The sequence below is a fragment of the Delphinapterus leucas genome, chromosome 8 (assembly GCF_059928025.1).
Source record: "Delphinapterus leucas isolate spDelLeu-1000000601 "Yukka" chromosome 8, BTC_Dleu_Yukka2, whole genome shotgun sequence".
Lineage (NCBI taxonomy): Eukaryota > Metazoa > Chordata > Mammalia > Artiodactyla > Monodontidae > Delphinapterus > Delphinapterus leucas.
The window spans coordinates 108,455,393-108,480,585 of NC_143136.1; the positions used below are offsets into that span (position 1 = coordinate 108,455,393).

Consider the following 25,193-nt stretch of genomic DNA (forward strand, 5'->3'; position numbering starts at 1 on the left):
GTTGAATAGTTTTTCATGTGTTTATTGGCCATTTGTATATCTTCTTTGGAGAAATGTCTATTCAAATCCTTTGCCTATTTTTAAAAATTGGCTTGTCTTTTTTTTTTTTTTTTTTGCGGTACGTGGGCCTCTCACCACTGTGGCCTCTCCCGCTGCGGAGCACAGGCTCCGGACGCGCAGGCTTAGCGGTCATGGCCCATGGGCCGGCATGCGGGATCCTCCTGGACCGGGGCACGAACCTGCGTCCCCTGCATCGGCAGGCGGACTCCCAACCACTGCACCACCAGGGAAGCCCTGGCTTGTCTTTTAATTGTTGAATTGTAAGAGTTCCTTATATATTCTGGTTACAAGTCTCTTGTCAGATACATGCTTTACAAATATCTTCTCCCATTTTACAGGTTGTCTTTTCAGTTTTTTGATGGCGTCCTTTGAAGCACAAACGTTTCTAATCTTCATGAAGTCTAATTTACCTATTTTTTGTTGCTTGTGCTTTCAGAGTTACATCTAAGAAACTGTTGCTTAATCCCAGGTCATAAGGATTTACTCCAGTGTTTTCTTCTAGGTCTTTCACAGTTTAAAACTCTTACATTTTACTTCTTAGATTCATTTTGAGTTAGTCTTTGTATATGGTGTGAGGCAGAGTTCCAGCTTTATTCTTTGCATGTAGATATCCAGTTGCCCCAGCACCATTTGTTTTAAAAACCTATTCTTTCCCCCACTGAATGGTCTTTACATCTTTTTCAGAAATCAGTTAACCCTAAATGTGAAGGTTTAATTCTGGGCTCTGAATTTTATTCCATTGGTCTCTGTGTCTGTCCTTAGGCCAGTACCACACTGTCTTATTTACTGTAGCTTTGTAGTAAGTTTTGAAATTAGGAAGTGTGAGTTTTCCAGTTGTGTTCTTCTTTTCAAGATAGTTTTGGCTATTCTGGGTTCTTTGCATTTTGGAATCAGCTTGTTAATATCTGCAGAAGAGGCTGCTGGGATTTCAATAGGGATTGCATTAAATCCCTAGATGAATTTGGAAAGATTGCCATCTTAACAATATTAAGTGTTCTGAACCATGAAAATGGGATGTCTTTCCATTTATATAGGTCTTTAATTTCTTTGAACAATATTTTGTAGTTCTTAGTATACAAGCCTGTATAAGATCATGTCATCTGCAAATAGAGTTTTACTTTTTCTTTACAATCTGGATGCCTTTTATATACTTTTCTTGCCTGATTGGAAAAAAAATTTTTAATTAATTATTTTATTTATTTTTTTTATTATTATTATTTTTTTGTGGTATGCGGGCCTCTCACTGTTGTGGCCTCTCTCGCCGCGGAGCACAGGCTCCGGATGCGCAGGCTCAGCGGCCATGGCTCACGGGCCCAGACGCTCCGCAGCATGTGGGATCTTCCCGGACCGGGGCACGAACCCGTGTCCCCTGCATCAGCAGGTGGACCCTCAACCACTGCGCCACCAGGGAAGCCCTGCAAAATTTTTAAATTACTGATTCAATCTCTTGTTGTAGGTCTGTTTAGATTTTCTATTTTGTCTTGAGTCAGTTTTCAAAGTTTGTGTCTCTTAGGAATTTATCCATTCTATCTAGGTTATCTAATTTTTTGGCATGTAGTTATTCATAGCATTTTCTTATAGTCTTTTTTATTGAATAGTGATGTTTCCTTTATCCTTGCTGATTTCAGTAAGTTGGCTCTTCTCTCTTTTTTTTCCTGATCAGTCTAGCTAAAAGTTTGTCCATTTGTTGATATTTGTGAAGAACCAGCCATTGGTTTCATTGGCTTTTCTTTATTGTTTTTCTGTTCTCTGTTTCATTTATTTCCATATAACTGTATTTGAAGTCTCTAAGGTAAGTGGTCCTTTTTCCCTAATCCATTTTCAAAGATAGTGCAATTTCATTTCACTGATGTCTCTTCCCAGCCCTCACTCTACACCTAGCTTAGAGTATATTAACAAAGGAATTAAAAGACATGGTCTTTACTTCCAGGGAGCTTACGGTGCCTCAGAGCCTCCTTCCTTTTTAACAACATTTGTCTCTGTGTCTGCCTTAAATATCTCTTATTACAATTGAAGCCTGTTTTCTGGTTCTGTCTTCTTGGGAATTGGGAGACTGGAAACTTGAAGATAGTTACCAAAGGAATTAGCAGCCCTCTTATCATGAGGTTGAATAATTCTAGTTTCTTTAAGTAGAAACCCTTAGGTACTAAGTTGGTGGCAGGGAGAGAGAGAGAAAGAGAGTGTGTGTGCACGTGCGTGTGTATGTGTACATACGTACACACCATATTTTTAACAAATAGGGAGCCCTGGAGGAACCAACTCTTGTTGAAGAGACCACACAAAGCACTAAAGAACAGTGCACAGAAGTATAGATCAGATGCAAAGCAGGTTTCTTCCGGGGCCTTCCCTGGTGGTCCAGTGGTTAAGACTCCGTGCTCCCAATGCAGGGGGCCCGGGTTCGATCCTTGGTCAGGGAACTAGATCCTGCATGCCGCAACTAAAAAAAAAAAAAAGATCCCGCCTGCTGCAACTGAAGTTACCACACGCCGCAACGAAGATCTTGCATGCTGCAACTAAGACCAGGTGCAGCCAAATAAATAAATAGATATTTTTAAAAAAAAACCCAAAACAAAAACAAAGTAGGTTTTTTCTGTATCTCCCAGAGTTTTTGCTCCTCTTTCTTAGGCTTCCTCCAGTTTCTCTGCACTCCATTGAAAATGCGGAGCCTGAGACTCGTGAGCATGTGGAGCGTTGCAGTAACATGTTAAGCTCCAAGTAGCTCACTGTTAGGGTTAGGTAGGGTCATAAAACCAAGCCTGAGCTAGCCTGGGGTAGAAACTCTTCAATTAGCTAAAGCCAAGCTGCCCTAAGACTTTGTAGTTGTATCCTATTTTCTGCAAGAAATTAGCAATAATTTAGGCAGTCGGTGCAGGACGTGAATGGTTTTATGCCATTATGGAGCCATTAAATTCATCTTGGACGTTTGCATTTAGAATAGCAATATTTTCAGCTATATTCCAAAGGCCAAGATGAATTTGCATTGCTCTCTGATGTTTTTCTGATCTTTCTCATTGTTTCTCTCTTTTCTCATATGAGCTAATCCTTGTAGGATTGTTTTATCTATCTTCTCCATTATTTGCTTTTAGATCTGTTCATTCATTTGGCAGTTTTACCTTACATGCTTTTTTCCCAGTACTCCTCTTGTAGATTAGCATCTTATCCTCTCTGTACTTTTGGAATAATCTCCTTATTGTTTTTTTCTGTGTCCTTTTTCCTGGCTCTCCTTCCAACCCATCGTAGTTTCTAAAATTGTGTACTCTTGTTAACTACCAGCACAATCAAGATACAGAGCATGTCCATCACTCCAAAAGGTTCTGTCATGCCCCTTTGCAGGTAACCCCTCCTCCTCCCCCTGGCCCCGGGCAACAGCTGATCTGCTTTTTATCCCTATAGTTTTGCCTCTTACTGAATTTTTTATAAATGTGATCATATGGTATGTTGCCCTTTATGTCTGGTTTCATTCACTTTGCATAATGCATTTCAGATTCATCCATGTTGTTGCATGTATCGGTACTTGGTTTCTTTTTATTGCTGAGTGGTCTTCAAGTGATTTAATTTTGATATTGCAGGTGGACAGCGTAGTGGCTGCTGAGTATGAGCTGGAGTACCTGTTACTGGAAGGTCACTGCTATGACATCACCACCGGCCAGCCCCCGCGGGGACTGCAGTTTACCTTAGGAACTTCAGCCCAGCCAGTCATCGTGGACACTATTGTTATGGCTAATCTGGTAAACAATCAGTACCTCCGGTGGTGATACTCAGTCATGTTAATTTGGGCACTGCGATTTATGATAGAGCAATTAGCATTCTGAACATGAGGGAGATTAAAATTCATGATGGACTGAATTTTTCTTTTTAAGACAACTTTCTTTTTCTTTTTAAGACAACTTAAAACAACTTTTTCTTTTAAGACAACTTAAAAGAAAACATGCTAGAATATTCTACTCTAACCAGATTGGCTCCTGAAAACGTATTGCTTATGAGCCGACAGCGTTTTTCCCTTCTTTCTCTTTTTTCCTTTTGAGATTTGAAGCTTATTCACACATCATGTGTTGCTTCTTCACTGAAGTACGGCTAAAGGGCAGGCTTCTTGGCTTGACGGGCCAGTATTTTGCTAGTGTTTCTAATATGTAGATTTTAAGAGTTGCATTCGTTTGTTAACCATCTTATTTAAAATAAAGGGGACTGATATTTCAGAAAAAGAAATAACTGTCCCTCAGAAACAGCATTTTGATGTTTTTAAGAGCACTAAAATTTGTCTTGTCTTCTTGTCCTAGGGCTATTTTCAGTTAAAAGCCAACCCAGGAGCTTGGATTCTCAGACTAAGGAAGGGACGTTCTGAAGACATTTATAGAATCTACAGGTAGGATTAAATGATGCAGGTACATTTTTTTTAGAACATTCTGCAATGAGAATCAGCTTGAATTGAATACTACACTGGCAATTACCCAGGCAATAAGAATTTAATTTGCAGTTGTATGTGTGATGAAACGGTGCTTTTCTAGGAAATTAAATGTGGGAGACTTGTCAGGGTATAATTGGATAACAAGCAGTGTAAATACTAACAATATATATAGTCAAGTTTGACTCTTCGGTCATTCTTTCGTGCTAACAGTATCCCAGGATGAAATCATTCTGTCACTGTGATGAAAACCGTAGGCAGATGAGAAAGTGAGTCATTTCAAGAAAGGAGAAAAGAAATGAAGAACAGTCAGACTTTTCAACTCTGGATAGTATATTTCTCTACCCTGAGTGAGTTGCAGATTGACGAGACATGTAAGCTTTGGCCATGGAACCTTGGTGCGAGCACTTGTCTTTCCAGGTCTGAGGTGGTACAGAAGGTACTCCCAGAGCATCGTCGGTAGCCTGCTTTTTGCTTTAAGATTTGCTACAAGTGACTCTTAGTTTAAAAAAATTATACTGCCTTTTAAAAAGGTGTGATCTAAATTCTGCTTAACACAATTTAAATTAGTATTAAGCTATGTGAGAAGACTTCATGCCAATTCATTTTGGGAATGATTTCCATTAGAGTTTATTTGAAAACATGCTCCTGTTGTGTCTTCATTGTAGCTTCACAGTCTTTACTGACCCACATGAAAGCTTTGTGGATTTCTGCACATTTCTTACCAAGAAAGTAGAAGATTTTTGTATTATAGTAAAATCTTCATTGTACATAGTAGGGTTTTCGCCTATTAATGTTTTCCCCAAAAGCTTATGTGTTGTCTTTCTAAACTCCGTCCCTGCTGTGTGCCCTTTTCCTGGCCAGGCCCCCTACGGTGGCCAGCACCTCACAGTCAGGGGCTCTCTTCCTCCTTTGCTTCCCAGGCTCTGGAATGTTTCATGCTCCCTGTCAGGACCTCACCTTTGCCTGAGAACTTTGCTCTCTGCTGGATGACAGTGAATCCAGTGAATTCTTGTTCTATCGTGGCTTTCTGTAGTTATCACCTTAAAATTTGGTGACTGGTAATTTTAGGCATTACAGTTGATTAATAGGGAAATACTGTTTTCAGTTTTTCCTCCTCTGCCCTGTCTGCTTGCAGACAGAGCTCGTTAGAGTTCTTCCTCCAGAGGATGGGTGCCAGATTGAGTGCAGGGCCTAGGCTTGGCTGTGTGCCTCCAGGAAGGACAGAGTAGAAGCGTTTACAGAACTCTGAAGTAGAGCCATGTCTTGCTACTTCCCCATTACAGAGCAGTAGTGATGCGTTTCCGGTGACGGTGCGGGGGCCCAGGCCCCCAGGCGCTCCTTTATCGAAGGGCGCCGTGCTTGGCTCAGACCTCGTGAACACAGACAGTGGTTCCGTGCTCACGATGTGCTTGCCAGCACCGGGAGCCTCTCACTCTATGGAAGGTCATTCGAAGAGGGACTCAAGAAGGACGTTTGGGCTGTGACCGATTGGCACACTCAACACGTAAGGATAGAGATTTTGACAAGTGCTTCTGCGTAGCTTGAAGGGGTTTCCTGCAGATTGTGAGAAAATAGTTTGTTCAGAAATCACATAAAGACGATGGACAGATATGGGGGGTTGATATCAGACCATTTACTGCATTTTGAGGCCTGTGGTTTGTGACATCCATCTTCCTTCCTTCCTTCCTTTTCTAAGTCACGACGGTACAGATTCTCCACCTGATGCCGCTGAAGTTGTTGTTGTCCTCAGCAACTTCAAAAGCAAAATCATTAAAGTGAAGGTGAGTTTGGTATATTAAGGCAGCCACTCTATTAAAGTTAGTGAAAGTAACAGTAACTTGGTATTTAGTAGCTGTTATGTAAAAATACGTATCTTGAAACCAGCCCCAAACTATGTGAGGTGATGGAATGTGTTAACTCCAGAAATTGTGCTGTTATTATATATTCACAATATATACCTATACCAAGTCATCACGTTGTATACCTTAAATTTACAAGTGTTACTTGTTCATTACATCTCAGTAAAGCTGAAGGAAAAAGAAAGAAACCAGCCCAAGACTTTAATTCACCTTTGGAATTTTACTGTAGCGTTTATAGGAATGCGCTTGAAATGCAAAATGTCTTTTTTAAATATGAGTTTGTGGCTTTCTTCACCTGAGAGATTGCACCTTTTGGGTTATCTCAGTGAGCAGTACAAGTCTCGTTTTACATCAGATGTTTTCATAGATACTGCTTTGCTTGTACAGCCACAGTTCACATTATTATTCATGATTTTATTCTCAGAAGACTGGAAAGAATGCCAATGAGAATTTCAACATCAGTAATAAATGGTAGCATTATTTAATTTCTTTTCACTTCTGCTTTCTGTTCTCAGAATTTTGAAGTTCCTAGTGCCTTAAATTCAAGTAAAAGGTATTATGGGATAAATAATCATTATACACAGTAAAATTGAAAGCAGACGGCACACGGTTGAGCAGAAAAATCCCTGTGCTGTCGAGAAGATTCGACCCCTGTCTGTACTAGTCAGCCCTGGTACAAGGCTGTCACGTGAGATGACTCCTTCCTGACAGTTAGAGCTCGTGTGTGCTGCCCTCTTTCCCTAGAACTAGCGGTTAGCTTGCTGAATTGTGCTTCTGGTTTTACTCAGACCATAAGGTTCTCTGCCCGTTTTTCAAACCGAAAACAGCTACTGTCTAATTAGAAGAGGTTGCTATCTCCTCACTCAAGATTTTCATGGGATACGATGAGCACAGTTTGTTGAATACGTCTGGACTCGGGGCGGGTTGTACCTGCTGGCGGGATCATTCCCTCCCTAGTGCTGACAGTGTTCACAGTGTGTGTCTGGCGAAGATCATCTAATGCCTCTTAGACCCAGTAGGGGGAATCAGATCCATCACGTGTGACTGATTGCAGGTTCAGAAGAAGGCAGACATGGTGAATGAAGACTTGCTGAGCGACGGAACTAATGAGAATGAATCTGGATTTTGGGACTCCTTCAAATGGTAAACTGGCATCATAAAGAAATGATGTTTTTAAGGAAAAACTGATATATAAGCACCATCCCTCCCTTCTCTTGAGTATAATAATCCTGTTTGGGCTTTTCAGATTCTGCTCTGTGCAATCTTGCACTTGTACTTAGAGTGGATGAGTGTGTCCCACTGATTAACTGAAAGAGGTTATCGTCCCCTCATGGTGGGGTTACTTCTGTGCCCTAGTTCTTGACTGCTGTTGGATTTTGTCTGCTATTTGGAGAGCTGAGTGGTAATTGCTCAGTTAACCTTCCATTGTATGTCTTGCATTCTGTGAACTAGCCTGTGTCCAGTCCTCTCCTGAAGCTACACGAGGCCCTGTGGGCAGCCTCCCTCTCGTTGGGCAGCCATCCCCACCTCTCGTCCTGTGGGCTGCTTTTGCGGGCCTTGCGCTCTCGGGAAGGAACAGGGATGGGGGAGCACCGTCTCCTTCCCTCTCCCCTTAAAGGGCAGTGTGTCTGTACCAGTGTTTCAAGTGTTCTTGTTTTTACCTTTCTTGTTATAGGGGCTTTACAGGAGGACAGAAGACTGAGGAAGTGAAACAAGAGAAAGATGACATAATTAATATTTTCTCTGTCGCATCTGGTCATCTCTATGAAAGATTTCTTCGGTTAGTCATGTTGGTTATTTCAGAATGTGTGCATGAATTTGTTACAGGATTCTTATTTAGGGAGTACGTGTTTTATGGGATTCTGCCTGTTATACTTCTGTGTATTTGACACACTCTAAGGATTGTGACTAGATTACCATATATAATTGTATTTGTTTTGATCCAGCCAGCCTCATGAAGGGGAGCTAAACGCATCTGTGTACCTATTACAAGGCTATAAACATATTTCAGTATCACTGTGCACACATCATAAGGAGTGGTGTTTAATTGTCCACCAAGCATCGCTTAAACCGGAAATTAGGAGGTTAACATAGAGAATAGAGGTGGAATAGGGCCATGGACCTGCCTTCTGAAGATTCATAGGATGTTAGAGCCAGGAGGGATCTTAATTCCGTTTTATAGACAGGCTGAGATTCAGAGGGTGGAAGGATTCGCCTGAGGTCACACAGCCAGAGTGGAGGAGAGGCACAGGCTTGGGCTGGTTGACACAGCGGTCGCCAGGGGGAAGGCCCTCAGGGCGTCTTGTTGTCAGTGGTCAGGAAGGCCTTTGCCTGAGAGTAACTTTCCTAATGCCAGGGTTCTTTTTCCTTGTAATTTTCCACTACAAATCTAGTCAAGATGTCATTTTACTCATGTTTAGCCCTCATATTCCCAAGAAATAATATCTGACCTAGAATAGTAATGTCAGATGTCAATAACAACTGAATTTAATTAAATTCCTCGACTCAAAATTTGCTTTTGTTTGTTTCCAAAGTAGGGAATCCTGAAGCTGTAACCACTTGCCGTCCCCTTACCTCGCCCCGCTCTCCTCCCTGGCAGGCCCCGTCCAGGCCGTGGGGGGCAGTGCCATGACGCAGAGCCACCGGGCTTTTCCAGCTTCTTTTTAGGGTGATGTCGTCAGCCTCCAGGATACATTTGTACCCTAACTAACGTGTCAGTTCATGAAGCAGTTTATTTAAAGCTGTAACGTAATTAAAACATGTGCCTCTATCAGTTCGGTATATTACTATAGGTAATAAGTATTCCTTCTTTCCCATCCAGTGATAACACTGTAAAGATGAATAAGGGCAGTTTTCCATTGTCTCTCTTTGCCTAATTGAGCCACCAGTTAGCTCTGCCACAAAGAACACTGAGTGGTCTCTTGATGGACTCTCCTTGGTTTTGTTGAGATTGAAAAGATTTGGACAATTGTTGTTATTATTTGCTTTTGTTTGACAGCATAATGATGCTATCAGTACTGAAGAATACCAAGACTCCTGTGAAATTCTGGTTCTTGAAGAATTACTTGTCCCCCACGTTTAAGGTTTGTTTCTCAGGCTTCGAAAAGGAAAACATTCCTAGTAAGGACATACGTACAGTGTGATATACTTTTTGCTACTTCTACGTTATGTGTATGATTTAAAAATTTTCCTTGTATTTGGTTACCCTGATTCACCCGCATAATTCAGTGTTGATTATTCTTCCAGACTGGTCTGTTTGGGGGGAATAGTTGTTATAAAACTGAACACAAAATTATGACTTATTTGAAGCTTGGATAACATAGGAGGAGAGTCTGTATCTTTTGTTTTCATGGAGTAACATTCCTCCTCTGAGCGTGCATGTCCTTGTTTAATTAGAAAGCACAGTACAGGTTTCCAGTGAGAAGGATGGTTAGTTCTGTCGTGAACAACTACCCAGTGATCTGTGGAAGTAAAGGATCATCTGTGCAAAACAAAAACACGCTTGGAAAGTTTTCCGCTTTATATCAGTTAGTATTTGTCATCTAAATTGATTTATTTGCATCTTTGTTGTTGTTCTTCTTCAAGCAGCTTTTAATGTACTCAGTAATATCTCTCCGAGAGAAGTGATTCACTTCTGGTCCCCTGAAAGTACTTACATGTAGAATGTGAAAGACTTAATGGCAGCAACCTTGTTCAGAGTACTTGGGTTTGCTGTGTCATTCCCCGGGCTAGACCTAGTGGTGAGAAAGGCTTAAAATCAAGCTCAAAAAAATGTTTTACCGAAATCAAGTTTCGACAGATAAAGTCCATTTCCCTTAAACACACAGACACACAGACACAAATTAATTATCTAAAAGCCTTCACTTAAAGATTTCTGTCATCTCATGTGGTGATTAGAAGCCATAAAAAATGGGGATTTGACAAAAGTTTATATGTATTCTTTTATGTAGTCACGAGTGAGTCAGGGTCACATTTCTTCGTTAGACCACTGATATGGTAAATGTGTTTTACTTGTGCCATAATCGTGCTTGGTTGCCTTACTTGTTTTTCTTAATCAAAGTAAATGATTGTTGTTCCCTGTATCTCAAAATAGGAGTTTATACCTTACATGGCAAACAAATACAATTTTCAGTATGAGCTTGTTCAGTACAAATGGCCCCGGTGGCTTCATCAGCAGACTGAGAAACAGCGCATCATCTGGGGTTACAAGATCCTCTTCCTGGATGTGCTCTTCCCGCTGGTTGTTGACAAGTTCCTGTTTGTGGATGCCGATCAGGTAAGCTCTTAGCGACTGCGCTTCAGCAGTTTGTATTAAAGGCATTGGACTTCCTTTCCTTTTTTAAATGATTTTATCTTTCCAATTATGGAAAAATACATGCTTAGTTTACATTATTTAGAGTATATGGAAATGTATCACCCAGATGTGATCACTTTTAAAATTTGTATTCGACATAGCTCCTTTTCATCTCTGTTCCTATTGCCTCTTTTACACAGTGGTCATTGCATTGCGTATGCAGTTTTGTATCTTAAATTTAGTTCATTTAACATACAAACTAACAATTGGAAAATTCATCAGTTTAGCACAGTGCTTGCCATCATCTCCAATTATTTGCTCAAAAGCTAGAAGTTATTGACAAGGGTAAGCGAGAGGAAGTGCAAGTAGGTGGCCTTGATAATGTGGAACTCTTCAGAAGGTCATCCTGCTGTCAAGATTTGACTTAATTAAAAGGAACACACTTAATTTTAGAAAATTAAGATTTCTAATTTTAGAGCATACAAACTCAAAAAGTGTAAATGTACTTCTACCCTACAGCCTTTCTCCTTATCCTGAGCTGGCTGAAACCTGAGTTCCTCATCTGAATGGAAGTGATGTAATGTGTGCAAGTCATTTGGACAAAGCTTCATCCAGCTCTTGGGAATTCTGCCCCCTCTGGCTCACTTATATCGCAACTGGCTCAACCTGAAGCACGCTTTCCTAGTTCTAATATAATCACACTTAATCCTTGCTGAGCACTTACTGTGTGCCAGGCGTCATTCCCCGTTAGTTCATGTAATCCTCCCAACAACCCTGTGAGATCTCCATTTTAGATGAGGAAACTGAGTCACAGAGAGGCTGTGCAATGTATCAGTTATTAATTTTGTTTTATTTCTGCTTTTTTTTTTTTGAATGCTTGGAAATACTCTGTGCCAAGCACCAGGCTAAGCGTCTTGACATGCTAGTGAGGGCGGTCAGCCTAATCAGTGGAGGAAGCGAGGCTCGAGCCGGGTCTCCTGCCTGTGCCGCTGAGCCCTGAGCTCCCCGCCGTATCTCCTGGACCCTGCTGTCTGCATGGTTGTTTAACAGATGACTGTGATCCTCTCTTCTTCAGATTGTGCGAACAGATTTGAAAGAGCTGCGAGATTTCAGTTTGGACGGTGCTCCCTATGGTTACACTCCTTTCTGTGACAGCCGCAGGGAGATGGACGGCTACAGGTTCTGGAAGTCAGGCTACTGGGCCAGTCACTTATCCGGGCGGAAGTATCATATCAGGTGCCGAAGAAGGAGTGCTCCTAATGCTGTTGTTTGATGTTCTTTATAAGTAATTTTGTATGTTTAAAGTTGTGAATAGGTAATACATTAATGTGGTTCAGAAATAAAAATTATAAACAATACACAGTGAAAAGAAACCTTCCCCATTCTGTCTCCCTTCTTCCCAGTTCCCACTCCCACAAGAGATAAAATCCTCTATTAATTTACTGAGTGTCCTTCCAGACTTTCTTAATTCTTAGGTAAACAACTGTGACTTCTTTTTTACACAAAATATATACTATCCTATTTATAGTTTTGTGCCTTGCTTTTTTTACTTGATGTCTCTAGTAGACTTTATATCCACATGTGGAGAGAGACCTTTTTCCTTTTTACATCAGCATATTATTCCAGTATATATATTATTTATGGTCACCCTATGACGTACAATGTTGTAGTGAATAATTAAATACATAATTGTGTATATTTCAAGTATATCTGTAGGACACATTCCTAGAACTCCTAGGTTAAACAGTGAATGTATCTGTTGGGCATTTGTTGCTTTTCTGCATTATCTTCTCTGGGCAGAGTGTGATTTGGAGAGTAGGGGGATGTGTAGGAAGCAGCATGTGTAGAGATAAATGTTGGGGTGTGGTGATTTCAGTATTGTACTTTATGTTCTTGGTCCAAAAGAACTGTAACATTTGGGTGTTTTTTCTTCTCCTGTAACATTTAAGACATCATCAGGATATCTTCAACTAATGGTTATCAGTCTTTATTACCAAATCTGCTGACATTTGCTAGGAATCTTTTGTCAGAGATGATTTCCTTTGGAAGGCAGTTACTTAAAGAACAGTGACAAAGTGAGCTTGTGGTACCAGAATATGGATTTTGTAATAACTTCCTTAGCCATCTCTGAAGTAGCACAGACTGACTCTGAGCTCCACTGTAGACCTCAGCTTACCTTTTCAAAGAGAAGCCAGAATGTTTGCCTAGTGATCTGTTCCATTAATCAGTGTGGTTACTTTTCCTGCGATAATCCATGGTTATAACAAATGGATTTTCTCTGTCCAGTGCATTGTATGTCGTGGATCTGAAGAAGTTTAGGAAAATAGCTGCTGGTGACAGACTCAGGGGACAGTACCAAGGTCTGAGTCAGGATCCTAACAGCCTTTCAAATCTTGATCAAGTAAGTGGCCATTTTTTTGGTTAACCGTTTCAGTGATGGGTATACAATGTTGTGTCGGAAAATGAAGTGTAGTATTTGCTTCTCACTTCTCTGTTGGGACAGTGTTTTATGTCTTCATGGAAAGGAATTTGTGTGTGTGTGTGTGTGTGTGTGTGTGTGTGACATTTTTATCTGTCCTCAAGAGAGGACATAATGGTGAAAAATGTCATGGGCCTGAGGTTGGTTTGGGGAGGGAGATAGAAGGAGGACACTGCCACTCAGAACCATTACCTTATCTTTTCGTTTTGTACCCAGCTAATCTGATCAATTTGTTTCTCTGCCTACTAGGGTCAGTGTATTTCTCTTCTTTAGGAACTAACTAGCTCAGGATTCACAGCATAGAATATAGTATGATAATTTCCCATATCAGCAACCATGGTGTTTTTTAAGAAGTTTGGATGAGTCACTGTTTATTAATGCTAAACATTTTTTAGAGGTGAGATTATAGCTTGCGTTTTAGATACATAGTTTCACATATTTTGTTTTGCTTAAGTCTGCCTTAAACGTTTTTAAGCATTTGTGATATATAGCACCCATAAAGAAAAGTGAGTGTACAAAACAAAAATTTATAAATATATGCATATTCATATGCATCAGTGAATTACCACGAAGCACATGCCCATGTACTACCACCCAGTTTTAGAAATACAACATTACTAGCATCCCAGAAGCCACCCTCTTTAACGGAAGTATCCAGCATCCTGACTTTTGTGGTAATCACTCCATTGCTTTTCTGTATTGAATTACTACTTACACATGTATCCTTAAACACTATAGTTTTACTTGTTTTTTTCTGCCTGTCTCAGTGGGATTATACAAGATGTACTCTTTTGAGTCTAACTTCTTCTGCTTAATGTTATGTTAGTGAGATTCATCCGTATTGTTGTGTGAAGTGGTAGTATGTTTTGTTTATTGTACATTTGGGTTGTTTTCCATTTTTGTCTTCTACAAATAATGCTGCTGTGATCATCGTTTATGCACGTGTCTTGGTTGGTGCACATGTATACGTATTTTAATTGTGTGTACAACTACAAGTTGAATTGCTGGGTCATCAGATTGGTCCATCTTTATCTTTACTAGGTAATTCCAAACAGTTTTCCAAAGTAGTTCTGATTTATGCTCCCATCAGCAGTGTAAGAATTCCTGACGCTCTATGTAATTTTGAGTAATACTTATTGTTAATCTGTTAAATTGTTAGATGTGAGCTGGCAGCCCATGTGGCTTTCAGTTAGAGAGTTTAATCCCTTTACATGTAATGTAATTATTAGTGTGGTAGGATTTACATCGGCCAATTTCCTACTTGTTTTCTATATGTCTTTTGTGTTTCTCAGTTCCTCCATTACTGCCTTCATTAATAGATATTTTAATTCCCCTCTTGTTTCTTTCACTATGTACATGGAGATTTTCCAGGGTTTTTTTTTGTTCTAGCCCAGTTGCTCTAGTCTGAGAAAGTATTGTGTATGATCTCAGCCATTTGAAGTTTGTTGAGCTTTGCTCGTTGAGCTGACCCAGATATGATCAGTTTTGGTAAACATTTCAACTGGTTTCATATTCTGCAGATGTTAGGTGTAATGTTTTTCTATGTATGTCCATTAGGTGAGGTTTAGCGCTATGTTGGTGTGTGTGTTTTGTCTGTGTGTTTTTCTATTAGTTACTGAGAGAATTGTGCTAAAATCTCTTTCCATATTGTGAAATCTTTCTTGTCTTTGGTTTTGTCAAATTTTGCTTGATGTGCTTAGAGACTATCATTCAGTGCCTAAAAACTTAGAAGTCATATATATGTCTGACAAATTAACCTTTTATTATCTCTGTTAATGCTTTTTGGGCAGGGGCTTAAAGTGTGCTTCATCTAGTATTAGTGCAGCTACGCTGCTTTTCCTTTTAGTTAGTGTTACGTGGTATATTTTTTTATCCTTCTGTTCTCAATCATTCTTTTTGTGTGTGTGTGTGTGTGTGTGTGTGTGTGTGGTATGCGGGCCTCTCACTGTTGGGGCCTCTCCCGTTGTGGAGCACAGGCTCCGGACGTGCAGGCTCATCGGCCATGGCCCACGGGCCCAGCCGCTTCGCGGCATGTGGGATCCTCCCGGACTGGTGCACGAACCCGTGTCCCCTGCGTCAGCAGGCGGACTCTCAACCACTGCGCCACCAGGGAAGCCCCTCAATCATTCTTTATCCTTATGTTTTAGTTTGTTTCTTATAAATAGCTTATATTGGTTTGTTTTTTCATGTGGTTGTGACAGTTATTTAATTTGAACATTAGTCCGTTTATAGTTAATGTAATCACCAACAAGTTTGGCTTCTCCATAGTCCTGCTTATTCCATATGTCCTGTATTTCTTTTTTCTCCTGTCAGTTTCTTTCAGATTGATTGAGGATTTTTCATAATTCCATTTTCCCTCTATTAAACTATACACTTAAAGTAATTTTTTACTGATTAGCCTAGAGATTACAGTATGCATTTCTGACTTTGCAAAGGCTAATGTTAATTAGTGTATTTTACTCATCTACCAGACAGTGCAAAAACATCAGAACAGTTCTTCTCAAATTTTAGCATATATAAAAAAATCACCTGAAGAACTTATTAAAGCCTTAAGCCCTGGGCCCCATCCCCCACAGGCTGACTCAGTAGGTATATGGTTGGGCCTTAGAATCTGCATTCCTAGCAAACTCTGTGCTGCCAGTCCACAGACTACATTTTGAGTGTCATTGTCTTAGAACTCATTACTCCATTTATCCTTATCTCAACCTAAGTACTTTGTTGCCATGTATTTTAGATCTGTCTATATTTTAAACCCCAGAAGAAGTTATTCTTCTTGTTTAATACAGTCAGTATCTATTTAAATTTGAACTAACATAGTTACCCTTTGGGTTACTCTGCATTCTTCCCTGCATTTCTGGGCTTCCATATTGGATCATTTTCCTTCTGCCTGAAGATGGTCCTTTACTTAGTGTTCACTAGTAACAAATTCAGTTTTTGTTGTCCGAAAGTATCTGTATTTTACCTTGATTATCTTTTACTGTGGTAAAATTTACCATTTTAACTATTTTGAAATGTTCAGTGGGATTAAGTACATTTACAATGGGCAGCTGTCCATCTCCAGAACTGTTTCATCATCCCAAACAGAAACTCTGTACCCATTAAACAGTTAACTCCCCTTTTCTCCTGCCCCCAGCCCCTGGTAACCTCTATTCTATTTTCTGTCAGTATGCATTTGCTTATTCCAGGTACTTTTGGAATCACACAATCTTTTTCCTTTTGTGTTTGTTTTATTTCACTTAGCATAATGTTTTCAAGATTCCTCCATGCTGTAGCATGTATCTAACTTTCCTTCCTGTTAAGATCAAATAATATTTCATTGTATGTATATACATTTTGTTTGGATGTTCATCTGTTGATGGACATTTGGCTTATTTCCATCTTTTGACTTGTGAATAATGCCTCTGTGCACATCGGTGTACAAGTATCCGTTTGAGTCTCTGCTTTCAGTTCTTTTGTGTATATACCCAGAAGTGAAATTATCGGATCGTATTGGTTGTTTGTGTCTTTGGTCAATGGAACGTTTTATTGTGTCAAACGCACAAGTTTTCCTAAGAGAAAAGCTTCAAAGCATAGAGTACAGCTGGCTAGAAAACATGTGGGCTTCATCTACTTGGGATCAAGCCTCAGTAGACAAGGTGGATTCAGAGCTTCCTTAATTTAAGCAAACCCTTGAAGTACAAGAGCCACACTTGACGCTTAATTGGCTTTTAGAAGGCAGTACTGTTTTTCTTAGAATTGCCCTCATGGAGGGAATCTAGGTGCAGGCTGTTTGTGAGTTTTAAGCTAAAGTTTTTCAGATGCTTATTGTGGGTAGATGTTTTATGGATCCTCTAAACTTTGTGGTTTTTAAAAACACCGGAAATAAATATTTTAGTTTCTCTAAGGTTTTTGGTACGGACTCTTTTCTGTTTTAAAAATTTGTGACTGACATATGATATGTAATGAACAGCTAATTCGCTGTGCATTTATTTAAATTTCCCCTAGGACTTTATTTCTAAACATTTTCTTTTATATTTTATTGAAGTATAGTTGATTTACAATGTGGTGGTAATTTCTGCTGTACAGCAAAGTGATTCAGTTATACATATGTATATTTTTTCTTTTTCATAGTCTTTCCCATTATTGTTTATCACAGGATATTGAATATAGTTCCCTCTGCTCTGCAGTAGGACCTTGTTGTTTATTACCCTAGAACTTTAGATTGTTGTGTTTTATATTCTCTTCCGAACAGGATTTGCCCAATAACATGATCCACCAGGTGCCAATTAAATCACTCCCTCAAGAATGGCTTTGGTGTGAAACATGGTGTGACGATGCCTCTAAGAAAAGGGCAAAAACAATTGATTTGGTAAGTTGTCGGTGGCTCTTTTCTGCATCTTAGTCCTGTCTGATGGATGACTAGATAATTTAGTCTTTCTCTTTAACTGTGTAGTTCAGGGACTGCAGAACTTCTTACAGCAACCTCAGCGGGAAGCCAAATCCTCCAGTGTGTGATGGGGTTGTTTTCACTACTTAGAATTGGTGAAGTTACCACTGATCTTCCAGATCACTCTGTGCCTTGTAATGTTACCAGTGTTTCTTTTCCTGCCTTCCAGTAGCGCTCCACAACTTCTTTGCGGAAGCTTTGTACGGCCCGCTCACTACCACACTGCTTCTGCTAATATGGTTTGCTTCCTCAGTATTGTTCTCTTTGTCCAGTAAGGACCTGTAACCCAAGAACAGAAACACCTTTGAATTCTGTGTAACATACCCTTCCTTCAGCTCAGTTGAAGTGTGTTATTTTGGTTTTCACAGTGTAATAATCCAATGACCAAAGAGCCCAAGCTGGAGGCCGCTGTTCGAATTGTCCCAGAGTGGCAGGACTACGATCAGGAGATCAAACAGCTACAGACACGCTTTCAGGAGGAGAAGGAATCGGGAGCACTTCATAAAGACGCACCGGCACAAGAACCGAGCCGGGAAGGTACGTACAGCCTCTTGGCTTTAGGCAAGTACTTCTTGGCCTGTCTAATTTCTGTTTGTTGCAAAAGCAGAATAATGAATAAAAGGACTAGAAGAAACAGTTATTTAATCCTTCCATCCTGACATCTGCTAGTGTATATTGTTCACTTTCCTTATTCAGTTGGGTTCTAAACAGTGTTTATTAATGCAGTTGCTGCCCGTTTTTTCTTCTTTCTTTCTCTTTCTTTCTTTTTTTGAAGAAAGACTGCTTTCATTGTGATTATTGTTATTTAGGTTCATGAGTTTTGTGATACATAAGCCAAACCTGACATTATTTGGGGGATCTCTTGTCAGATTGCTAGTGAATGAACACATTTAGGATCAAGACAGAGAACGTATTGATTTGAAAAAAAGTATTCTGAGGACTAAATCTTCATATAATGTTTTCCCTACTACATGTACATCTCGGATGGTAGCCAATCTAAAAAAATCATTAGAATACAAAAGTGAACCCTTTTGTAAACCCATTAGTAAGCTGGGCTCTGGATTTTAATGTATTCAGCTCAAAACGAATTCTCAAAAAGCAATTATAGAACATGGATCTTGAGTGATTCTGAAGACTATGGCATGATATTAAAATCACAGCTAAAAGGTTGGATATTCACCATAAAAATAATTAAGTTCATGAGTAAAACCTCAAGGATTTCCATAGATAAATGGGCAAAGAATGTAGGCATACTGTTTAAATAAGAGGAAAACACAAATATAAATGAATTTGAGGAAGCAGTAATCAAATTAAAGGGGTCTATCATTAATACAAGCTACATAGAAAAAAGCGTACATATTGATAATGCCATTTGTTGGGGAGATGGTGATGAACCTGTTGTGGGTGAACCTTGCTGAAGCTTTGTGCACTAGAACAATCCTTGTTAGAAGGCAGTCAGTCGATCGTCAGGAGCCATTATAGTGCTTATATCCTCAGTAATTTCTCTCTCGAGAATTTACCTTGAAAGAAATAATTCAATGCAAGAAGAAAGTTATGTACGTGGAGAAATTTATTTCATTATTACTTATAAACCAAAGGCATTAAAAAACAGTTTTAAACACCCAAAAATAGAAAATAGTAAGTGAGCTACACTGCTACATAGGAAAATGTTTATATGTTCCTAAGTGAAAAAAGAAGACTCCTGACTAAAAATATGTACATTTTTCCTAGAAGTAAATATTGTACTTGTGAAAACAATACTTAGATGGAGTTAGGGGTATGCAGGTAGTTTCCATGTTCTTAAAAATGTCTTTTTTACTTTGTTTTTGCTTTCAAAATATAACATAAACACACTAAACCAAAGCTTCTAAAAATTTAAAAAGAGAGATACAGCAGAGGTAGGGGCACAAATAATAGGTTTCGTACCAGAAAATGCCTAGGCTGTACTTTTTTTTTTTTGGCTGTGTCGGGTCTTCGTTGCAACACTCGGGATCTTTCATTTCAGCCTGTGGGCTCTTAGTTGTGACGCGTAGGCTCCAGGGCGCATGGGCTCTGTAGTTGGCGGCACGCTGGCTCAGGCGCACGGGCTTAGTTGCCCCGTGGCGTGTGGGATCTTAGTTCCCCGACCAGGGAGCGAACCCGCATCCCCTGCGTTGGAAGGCGGATTCTTCACCACTGGACCACCAGGGAAGTCCCTAGTCTGTACTTTTATAACTTGACAATAATTCCTTTTCTTTTCAATCGTTCTCCTTTTCCGTAGGACCTCAGAAACATGAAGAATTATGATCTCCAGAGGAGGATAGGGAATTACACCATTTGAAGAACACTTTTTATATTAAATGCTAGTTTTTTCCAATCTGTCTATACAACTGCTGATGAACTGGCTGGGCAGGTGTGCCGCACCGTTCATTCTGACTCCTGCACGCTGGCGGCTCTGGATCTCTGGAGTCAAGGCTCCACTGGATTCATACCTCAGAGGAAGACAAGGGGCTGATCTCTGGGGGACTCTGTAAAGAGCAGGCTTCTAACCAGAGGGGAAGATGGCAGAGGCAACTGGAAGAAAACGAGCCCTGTGGTGCTCACACCCAGGAGCCCACACGTGCCACAGTGTCTCGGGAAGCCACCAGCCAGAGCCACCGTGTCCTTCCTTACCTCAGCCTACGGGCAGCGGAGCTCAGTCTGCAGCCTGGGCCGCAGGGCAGGTGCTGCCCACATCAGCCATCAGAAGCTTTGCCCAAGGTCTGCGCACCTCGGGGTTTGCGCCAGCGTTCCCCTGTGCCCTTCCCCAGCATCAGGTTCACTGTCAAATTGAAACCCAACCAACAATCATGTGTCTTCAGGCTCGGCTCGGGGCAGGTTAATTTGCGGTTAGGATGGGGGTGGGTTGGGCTGAGGGTAGGGAAAATGTCAGGAGTAGGAGGCTCTGGAACGCTGGGGTGAGGGCGAGGGGGACCGGAGATCGGCCGTCCTCTTTTATAGACCGTCGGCACCGTTGTGACTAATTGGAAATGAAGACGTTGTCCTTATTCTCCACCCAGCGCCAGTGAACGTCTTAAGTAATTGTTTTATAAGCAGTTTTTTAAGTTGTGGAAGTCTTTGCTTTTCTCTTCCCACTTTCTTAAAAAAGAAGTCTGTTATTTCCTTACTGGATACAGCCATAGTAAGCCCCTGTAGTGATCCATCCTGAAGGGCTCAGGGCTCCCTCAGGACGGTCACCGCATCATTTACCCTCTTCTTCTCCACAGGATTTTCGTCTCTCAGACCCAGGGGAAGTTGGCTTTGGCTTTTCTCTATGGAAGACTCCCAGATCCAAGATCGGGAGAGATTCTGCTTGTGTAATTCACTTTTTTCTATACACTGTTCTGTATTCCTTTTAGTTTAGTGCGGTGGGCTGCCTTTGACTTGCAGAAATTGCCAGTGTTGCACCCGTTCTGACTCCACAGAGTTGCATCTTGAAGCAGGTTTGGCCCTTTGGTCATGGCTTTTCGTGTCTTCACTTCAGCAGCCCAGAAGGGCGCTTCCGCGGCAGCCTTTCCTGCTGGGTGGGCAGAGCCGGGAGGCGCCCACGAGGAGTCTTGCGGGTGCTGTCGGCCTGCGCAGCTGTAAGGCTGCAGGTCCTGCCCCCCGGCTGCCCAGGCTGCAGGGCACGGCAGCAGAGCACTCCGTGGACTGTGCCTCCTTCCAAAGTCTTAGGACAAATATCGAGGAATTAATTTTTTCCATATTCACACGCCAAAGTTAGCTCGGGAGTCTCTTAGTCCGAGGGAGCTTTTGAGCATGCTTTTGTAGGTCCATTAAAAAACTGGGGAGGAGGGAGCCCGAAAGATTTTTAGATAAATCGATCCAAGGCTGCAAAGGTCCCTCAGAGGTGTCGCTGTTGACAAAGGCTCTAGCGTGAGTTCCCCCCACGCTGCTCCTCCCCTGGTCAGAGCAGCTAAAGGGATAGAATCAATGAGAGTGGAAAACATTCAGTCAGGTCCATCTGAGGGTTAATTAAGCCTTCAGAGAGGCTGCCGCTGCCGCCGCCACTTCTGTCTACAACCACGGGCGCAGTTGTGCGTTTCCCCACTTCATTTACTGGGAGGTTGAGCGGGAAATAACAAAAGTCACTGGGATATGCTTTCTAAACGCTGGTTCCCTCGGGACATGGAATAGGCCACCTTTCCACCTTTTTCTGCCTGGGCTCTTAACGTGTATCGTTCATGAGGAAGGTGAAATCTGTTCTCTGTGTAGTGTGTGTGTGTCCTCGTTGCCCCTTATTTGTCACCACCCTAAATTTAAGTCTTATTAACAGTTGAATCTAAACATGCGAGACCCCGCTTGCTTCTGAAACGGCCTAGGGCCCTCCTTCTCATGCCAGGAATATCTTGGTTCGCGTGGCATGAGCAACTTGCAAAACGAACCTCTAGCGCCCTGGGAAATGATACCGCCACTAAAATTTGGTCTTGGTCAGCTTTGTCTGTTCTCTCTACCGTATGAAAGCAAATTGTGACGGGAAAGATAGGAGAGATTTTTCACAAGAAACGTGAACTGATTTTACCTAGAAGTGCAAGCTTCTGGAAGCCACTCACAGTACGTTGTTCTCAACCATCTTTTCATACGTAATGGATTTTTTCCCCCTTCATCATGCCACAGTGGAAACTTTTTCTTTCTGAATCAGTGCCAGAGCAATGTGACATAATGTGACACATCAGAACGACACGCAACAGTGTGGGTTTTTATGTCTTGCGAACAGTGGTATTTGATGGAGGTCAGAACGGGTGCACGCGGCCTGCTCTCGGAGCTGCAGGGACGTGCCTGTGTTTCATTTAAAAGCGTCCTGAATACTTGCCACGCTGAGAGCGCTGGTGCGGCAGTTTTCCACACGCCTGAGGGAGTGCTGAAGCTGTCAAAATGGCACTTCAGATTGAAACGTAGAGCTGTTTGCCTGCCTGCCAAGCACACGTGCATCTGGTAGGCCCACGTACTGTGTTGAGCTCAGCTCGGGGGGCGGCGGGGAGCAAAGTTTTCATAAAAGTCAGGTAGTACTTTCCAAGAAGGGAGCTTAATCGACTCTGCTGTCCTCACGCCCTCATATCATGAGCCTTGTGAAAGGTCTGATGGAACGAACAACGTCTGTCTGGTTGCAGGATTACTGAGTGAAGGGGCTGACGGCCAGGGACAGCAGTGCGGTTTCCAGAAGAGACTGGAAGGGAAATGAAAATCCCAGTTTCCTTCGGCTGGGAATTCCACTTTACTGACCTCGTAACTTGGAACGGGTCAGACCCCGTCCTCACAGCAGCGAGCATAAGGTGGTTCCTCCTCCCCGACACCCCCTTGGGAGTAAATTTGGCTACTTGAAAGCAGTTTTCTTTTTTTCCTGAAATTGCCATGGATGATTAAAAGAAATAATTCAACTCAAGAGTTTCAAGAGGACATCTCGTGCATTTTTCTGAGTAAAATGTTCGTGCTGTGGTATCAGTATCATGGAAGTGGAAGTGTTTTGGTGAAGCTTTCTCTTGGTAACAATGAATGCAGGGTGTGTTGTGTGCAAAGTTATTTAAATATATTCCATTGTGTAATTTTAATAATTAGTTTTTTAAGCATTGATTTTTATGGGGACACTTTTGTGGGATGATGAGGGTTAATCAACTTGAATATTGCTGTTTTGTGTCTAGTCTGGTGGGATAACCTTTTTAATTTAAATTCCTATTTTCCCAGTCTTGCTATAGTGAGGAAGGATCTTTATTAGGACTTTTGTAATAACCTGACTGAATTCCACAAATTCGACGTCATTAACTCAGGTCTTTATTGGTACTTCAGAGTATCTGGAGGATACCAATTTCTCTTTCATTATTTGGTCTTTGATCTCTCAATCTAATACAGAAATGAAGCTTCTGGGTGGCGGTGAGTCAGGGCACTGAGTAGAGGATCTCTCCCTCTCAGGGTGTCACTGAGTGCTGACAGCTTATAAAAACAAACCACGAAATCAGCTTCAGGCACCTGCATGCTCCCCAGAAGCAGTCCGAAAGTGAGGCCATCTCCTGAGTCTTTTCCAATTACCTAGCAACACAGAGGCCAAATGTGGCAGATGTAAGTAGGACACAAGTTAGGGTTTGAGGCAAGGCCTTCGTCCCACCTGTAATTTATGCATTGCCTTACGTGTCACCTTTTAGATTTCCAAAGAAAAGGACATAATTCCTCTTCACAATAAAAATGGCAAAATACATTAACCTAAGGTGAGCAATTTGAGAAAAGATTATCAAGTACGGTGGTTTCCAACCAGTTGTTTTTGCTAATAATAAGGTAAACATGGAAAAAACAAAGAAAAATATTAGAATTTTTAAAGAAACTGTACTTAAAAAAAAAACAAAAACCTTTGTAACTCTTCTATTTTACTGTAATCCTGTTCCATTAAATGCAACAAAGGTCCAGGTGCTGCCCCTTGCTCGGGAACAAGCACCGGGACAGTAAATGTCTACAGAGCCCTCTGCGCCTGAAATGGATTGAGAATGAATTTCCTGGTACTGTAATGAAAATAAGGTCTGCTCAACACAATAAACTTTTCCTTCTCTTCTTTAAAACCGTCTGGTCCGTCATTCAGCTTTTATGCTTAGGAAAGGTAAGTCGTTAGAGCTCGAACTTCCATCCCTCCATCTGACAGAAGCAGCAGGCCTGGACAGGAGGAAGAGCTTTACCCGAACGCCTTGTCTGCTGAGGAGCTAGGTCCAGGTGCAGCCAATTCTCTAGATTCTCAGGGGAGCACCCAGGCCTCTTCGAGGTCCCCAAGTTTGGGGGACTGCCCCAGGCAGGATCTGGCAGACAAGCTGCCCCAGAAGCACTAACCATAACAGGAAGGATGGCATGGACTTTGTTCATTTTGCAAATTCTCTGAGCTCCTACGCTGGGGCTGGATTTAAGGTTGAAGATACGGTTCCCGCCATTCAGGTGCTCACTGGACACCGCAAGCTGGTGTAATGGGAGCGCTTGCAGAGGTGGAGGTTGGGCAGAGGGACCTTGTGGCTGTGAGAACATGACAGAGGGCACCTACGGTGGAGGAGGGAACGAGGGGTTCGGCGGTCAGGAAAAGCTTCTACAAGGAGAGGATGCTTAAACTCAAGTTTGGGGAATCAGTAGGCGTTATCTATGTAGAATGAGGGAGGTGGGGATACAGTGAGGTTGGAGAGCTGGTGTATCTCATTTAAGGAGCTGCAAGTGAACCTCTGGGGCTGGAGTCATGGCCAGGAGCGAGGTGCTGGAGTGGGGATCTGAGTTGATCCAGAACCGCCAGAAAGCCCCTGAGGGGTTTTAAACTGGGTACCCACATGAAACCTCTTTTTTCTTGTAAAAAAAATTACTATTGATGTATAGCATTTGAAGGTACAAGTACACAAACATACACCTTGATAGATTTTCAAAGTAAACACACTTGTATAACCATCAACCAGATAAAGAGGTAAAAAGAAGTTGGATTATAGTCTGGCTTCCATCAGTGGCAAGAGCATTGTATCAGACCAACCAGTAAATATATATATACATTGTTGAAATGCACTGGAAAGTGACCAGAGACAGGCAAAAACTGGAGGGGACTCAACCCCTGAAAGAAGAGAAACACACTGGATAAGATCCACATTTAAGCAACTATTCCTCATGTGGCCCACAGGGAATAAAACAAAAAGTGGCTGTTCTAC

General features: G+C 41.5%; 1 protein-coding gene across 2 annotated transcripts in view; it reads left to right on the forward strand.

The window, feature by feature from the left end:
* The window catches only part of UGGT1 (UDP-glucose glycoprotein glucosyltransferase 1), a 108,788-nt gene extending 84,702 nt beyond the window's left edge, over window positions 1-24,086 (forward strand). For both annotated transcript variants that reach the window (XM_022590528.3, XM_022590529.3), the window contains 12 exons: window positions 3,630-3,788; window positions 4,338-4,423; window positions 6,162-6,246; window positions 7,379-7,467; window positions 8,000-8,104; window positions 9,323-9,407; window positions 10,418-10,600; window positions 11,694-11,854; window positions 12,905-13,019; window positions 17,329-17,445; window positions 17,892-18,060; window positions 19,784-24,086. In XM_022590528.3, coding sequence (XP_022446236.1) covers window positions 3,630-3,788; window positions 4,338-4,423; window positions 6,162-6,246; window positions 7,379-7,467; window positions 8,000-8,104; window positions 9,323-9,407; window positions 10,418-10,600; window positions 11,694-11,854; window positions 12,905-13,019; window positions 17,329-17,445; window positions 17,892-18,060; window positions 19,784-19,809 — 1,380 coding nt within the window. In that variant the 3' untranslated portion in view covers window positions 19,810-24,086. The remainder of the gene's footprint in view (window positions 1-3,629; window positions 3,789-4,337; window positions 4,424-6,161; window positions 6,247-7,378; window positions 7,468-7,999; window positions 8,105-9,322; window positions 9,408-10,417; window positions 10,601-11,693; window positions 11,855-12,904; window positions 13,020-17,328; window positions 17,446-17,891; window positions 18,061-19,783) is intronic.
* Window positions 24,087-25,193: the final 1,107 nt, after the last annotated feature.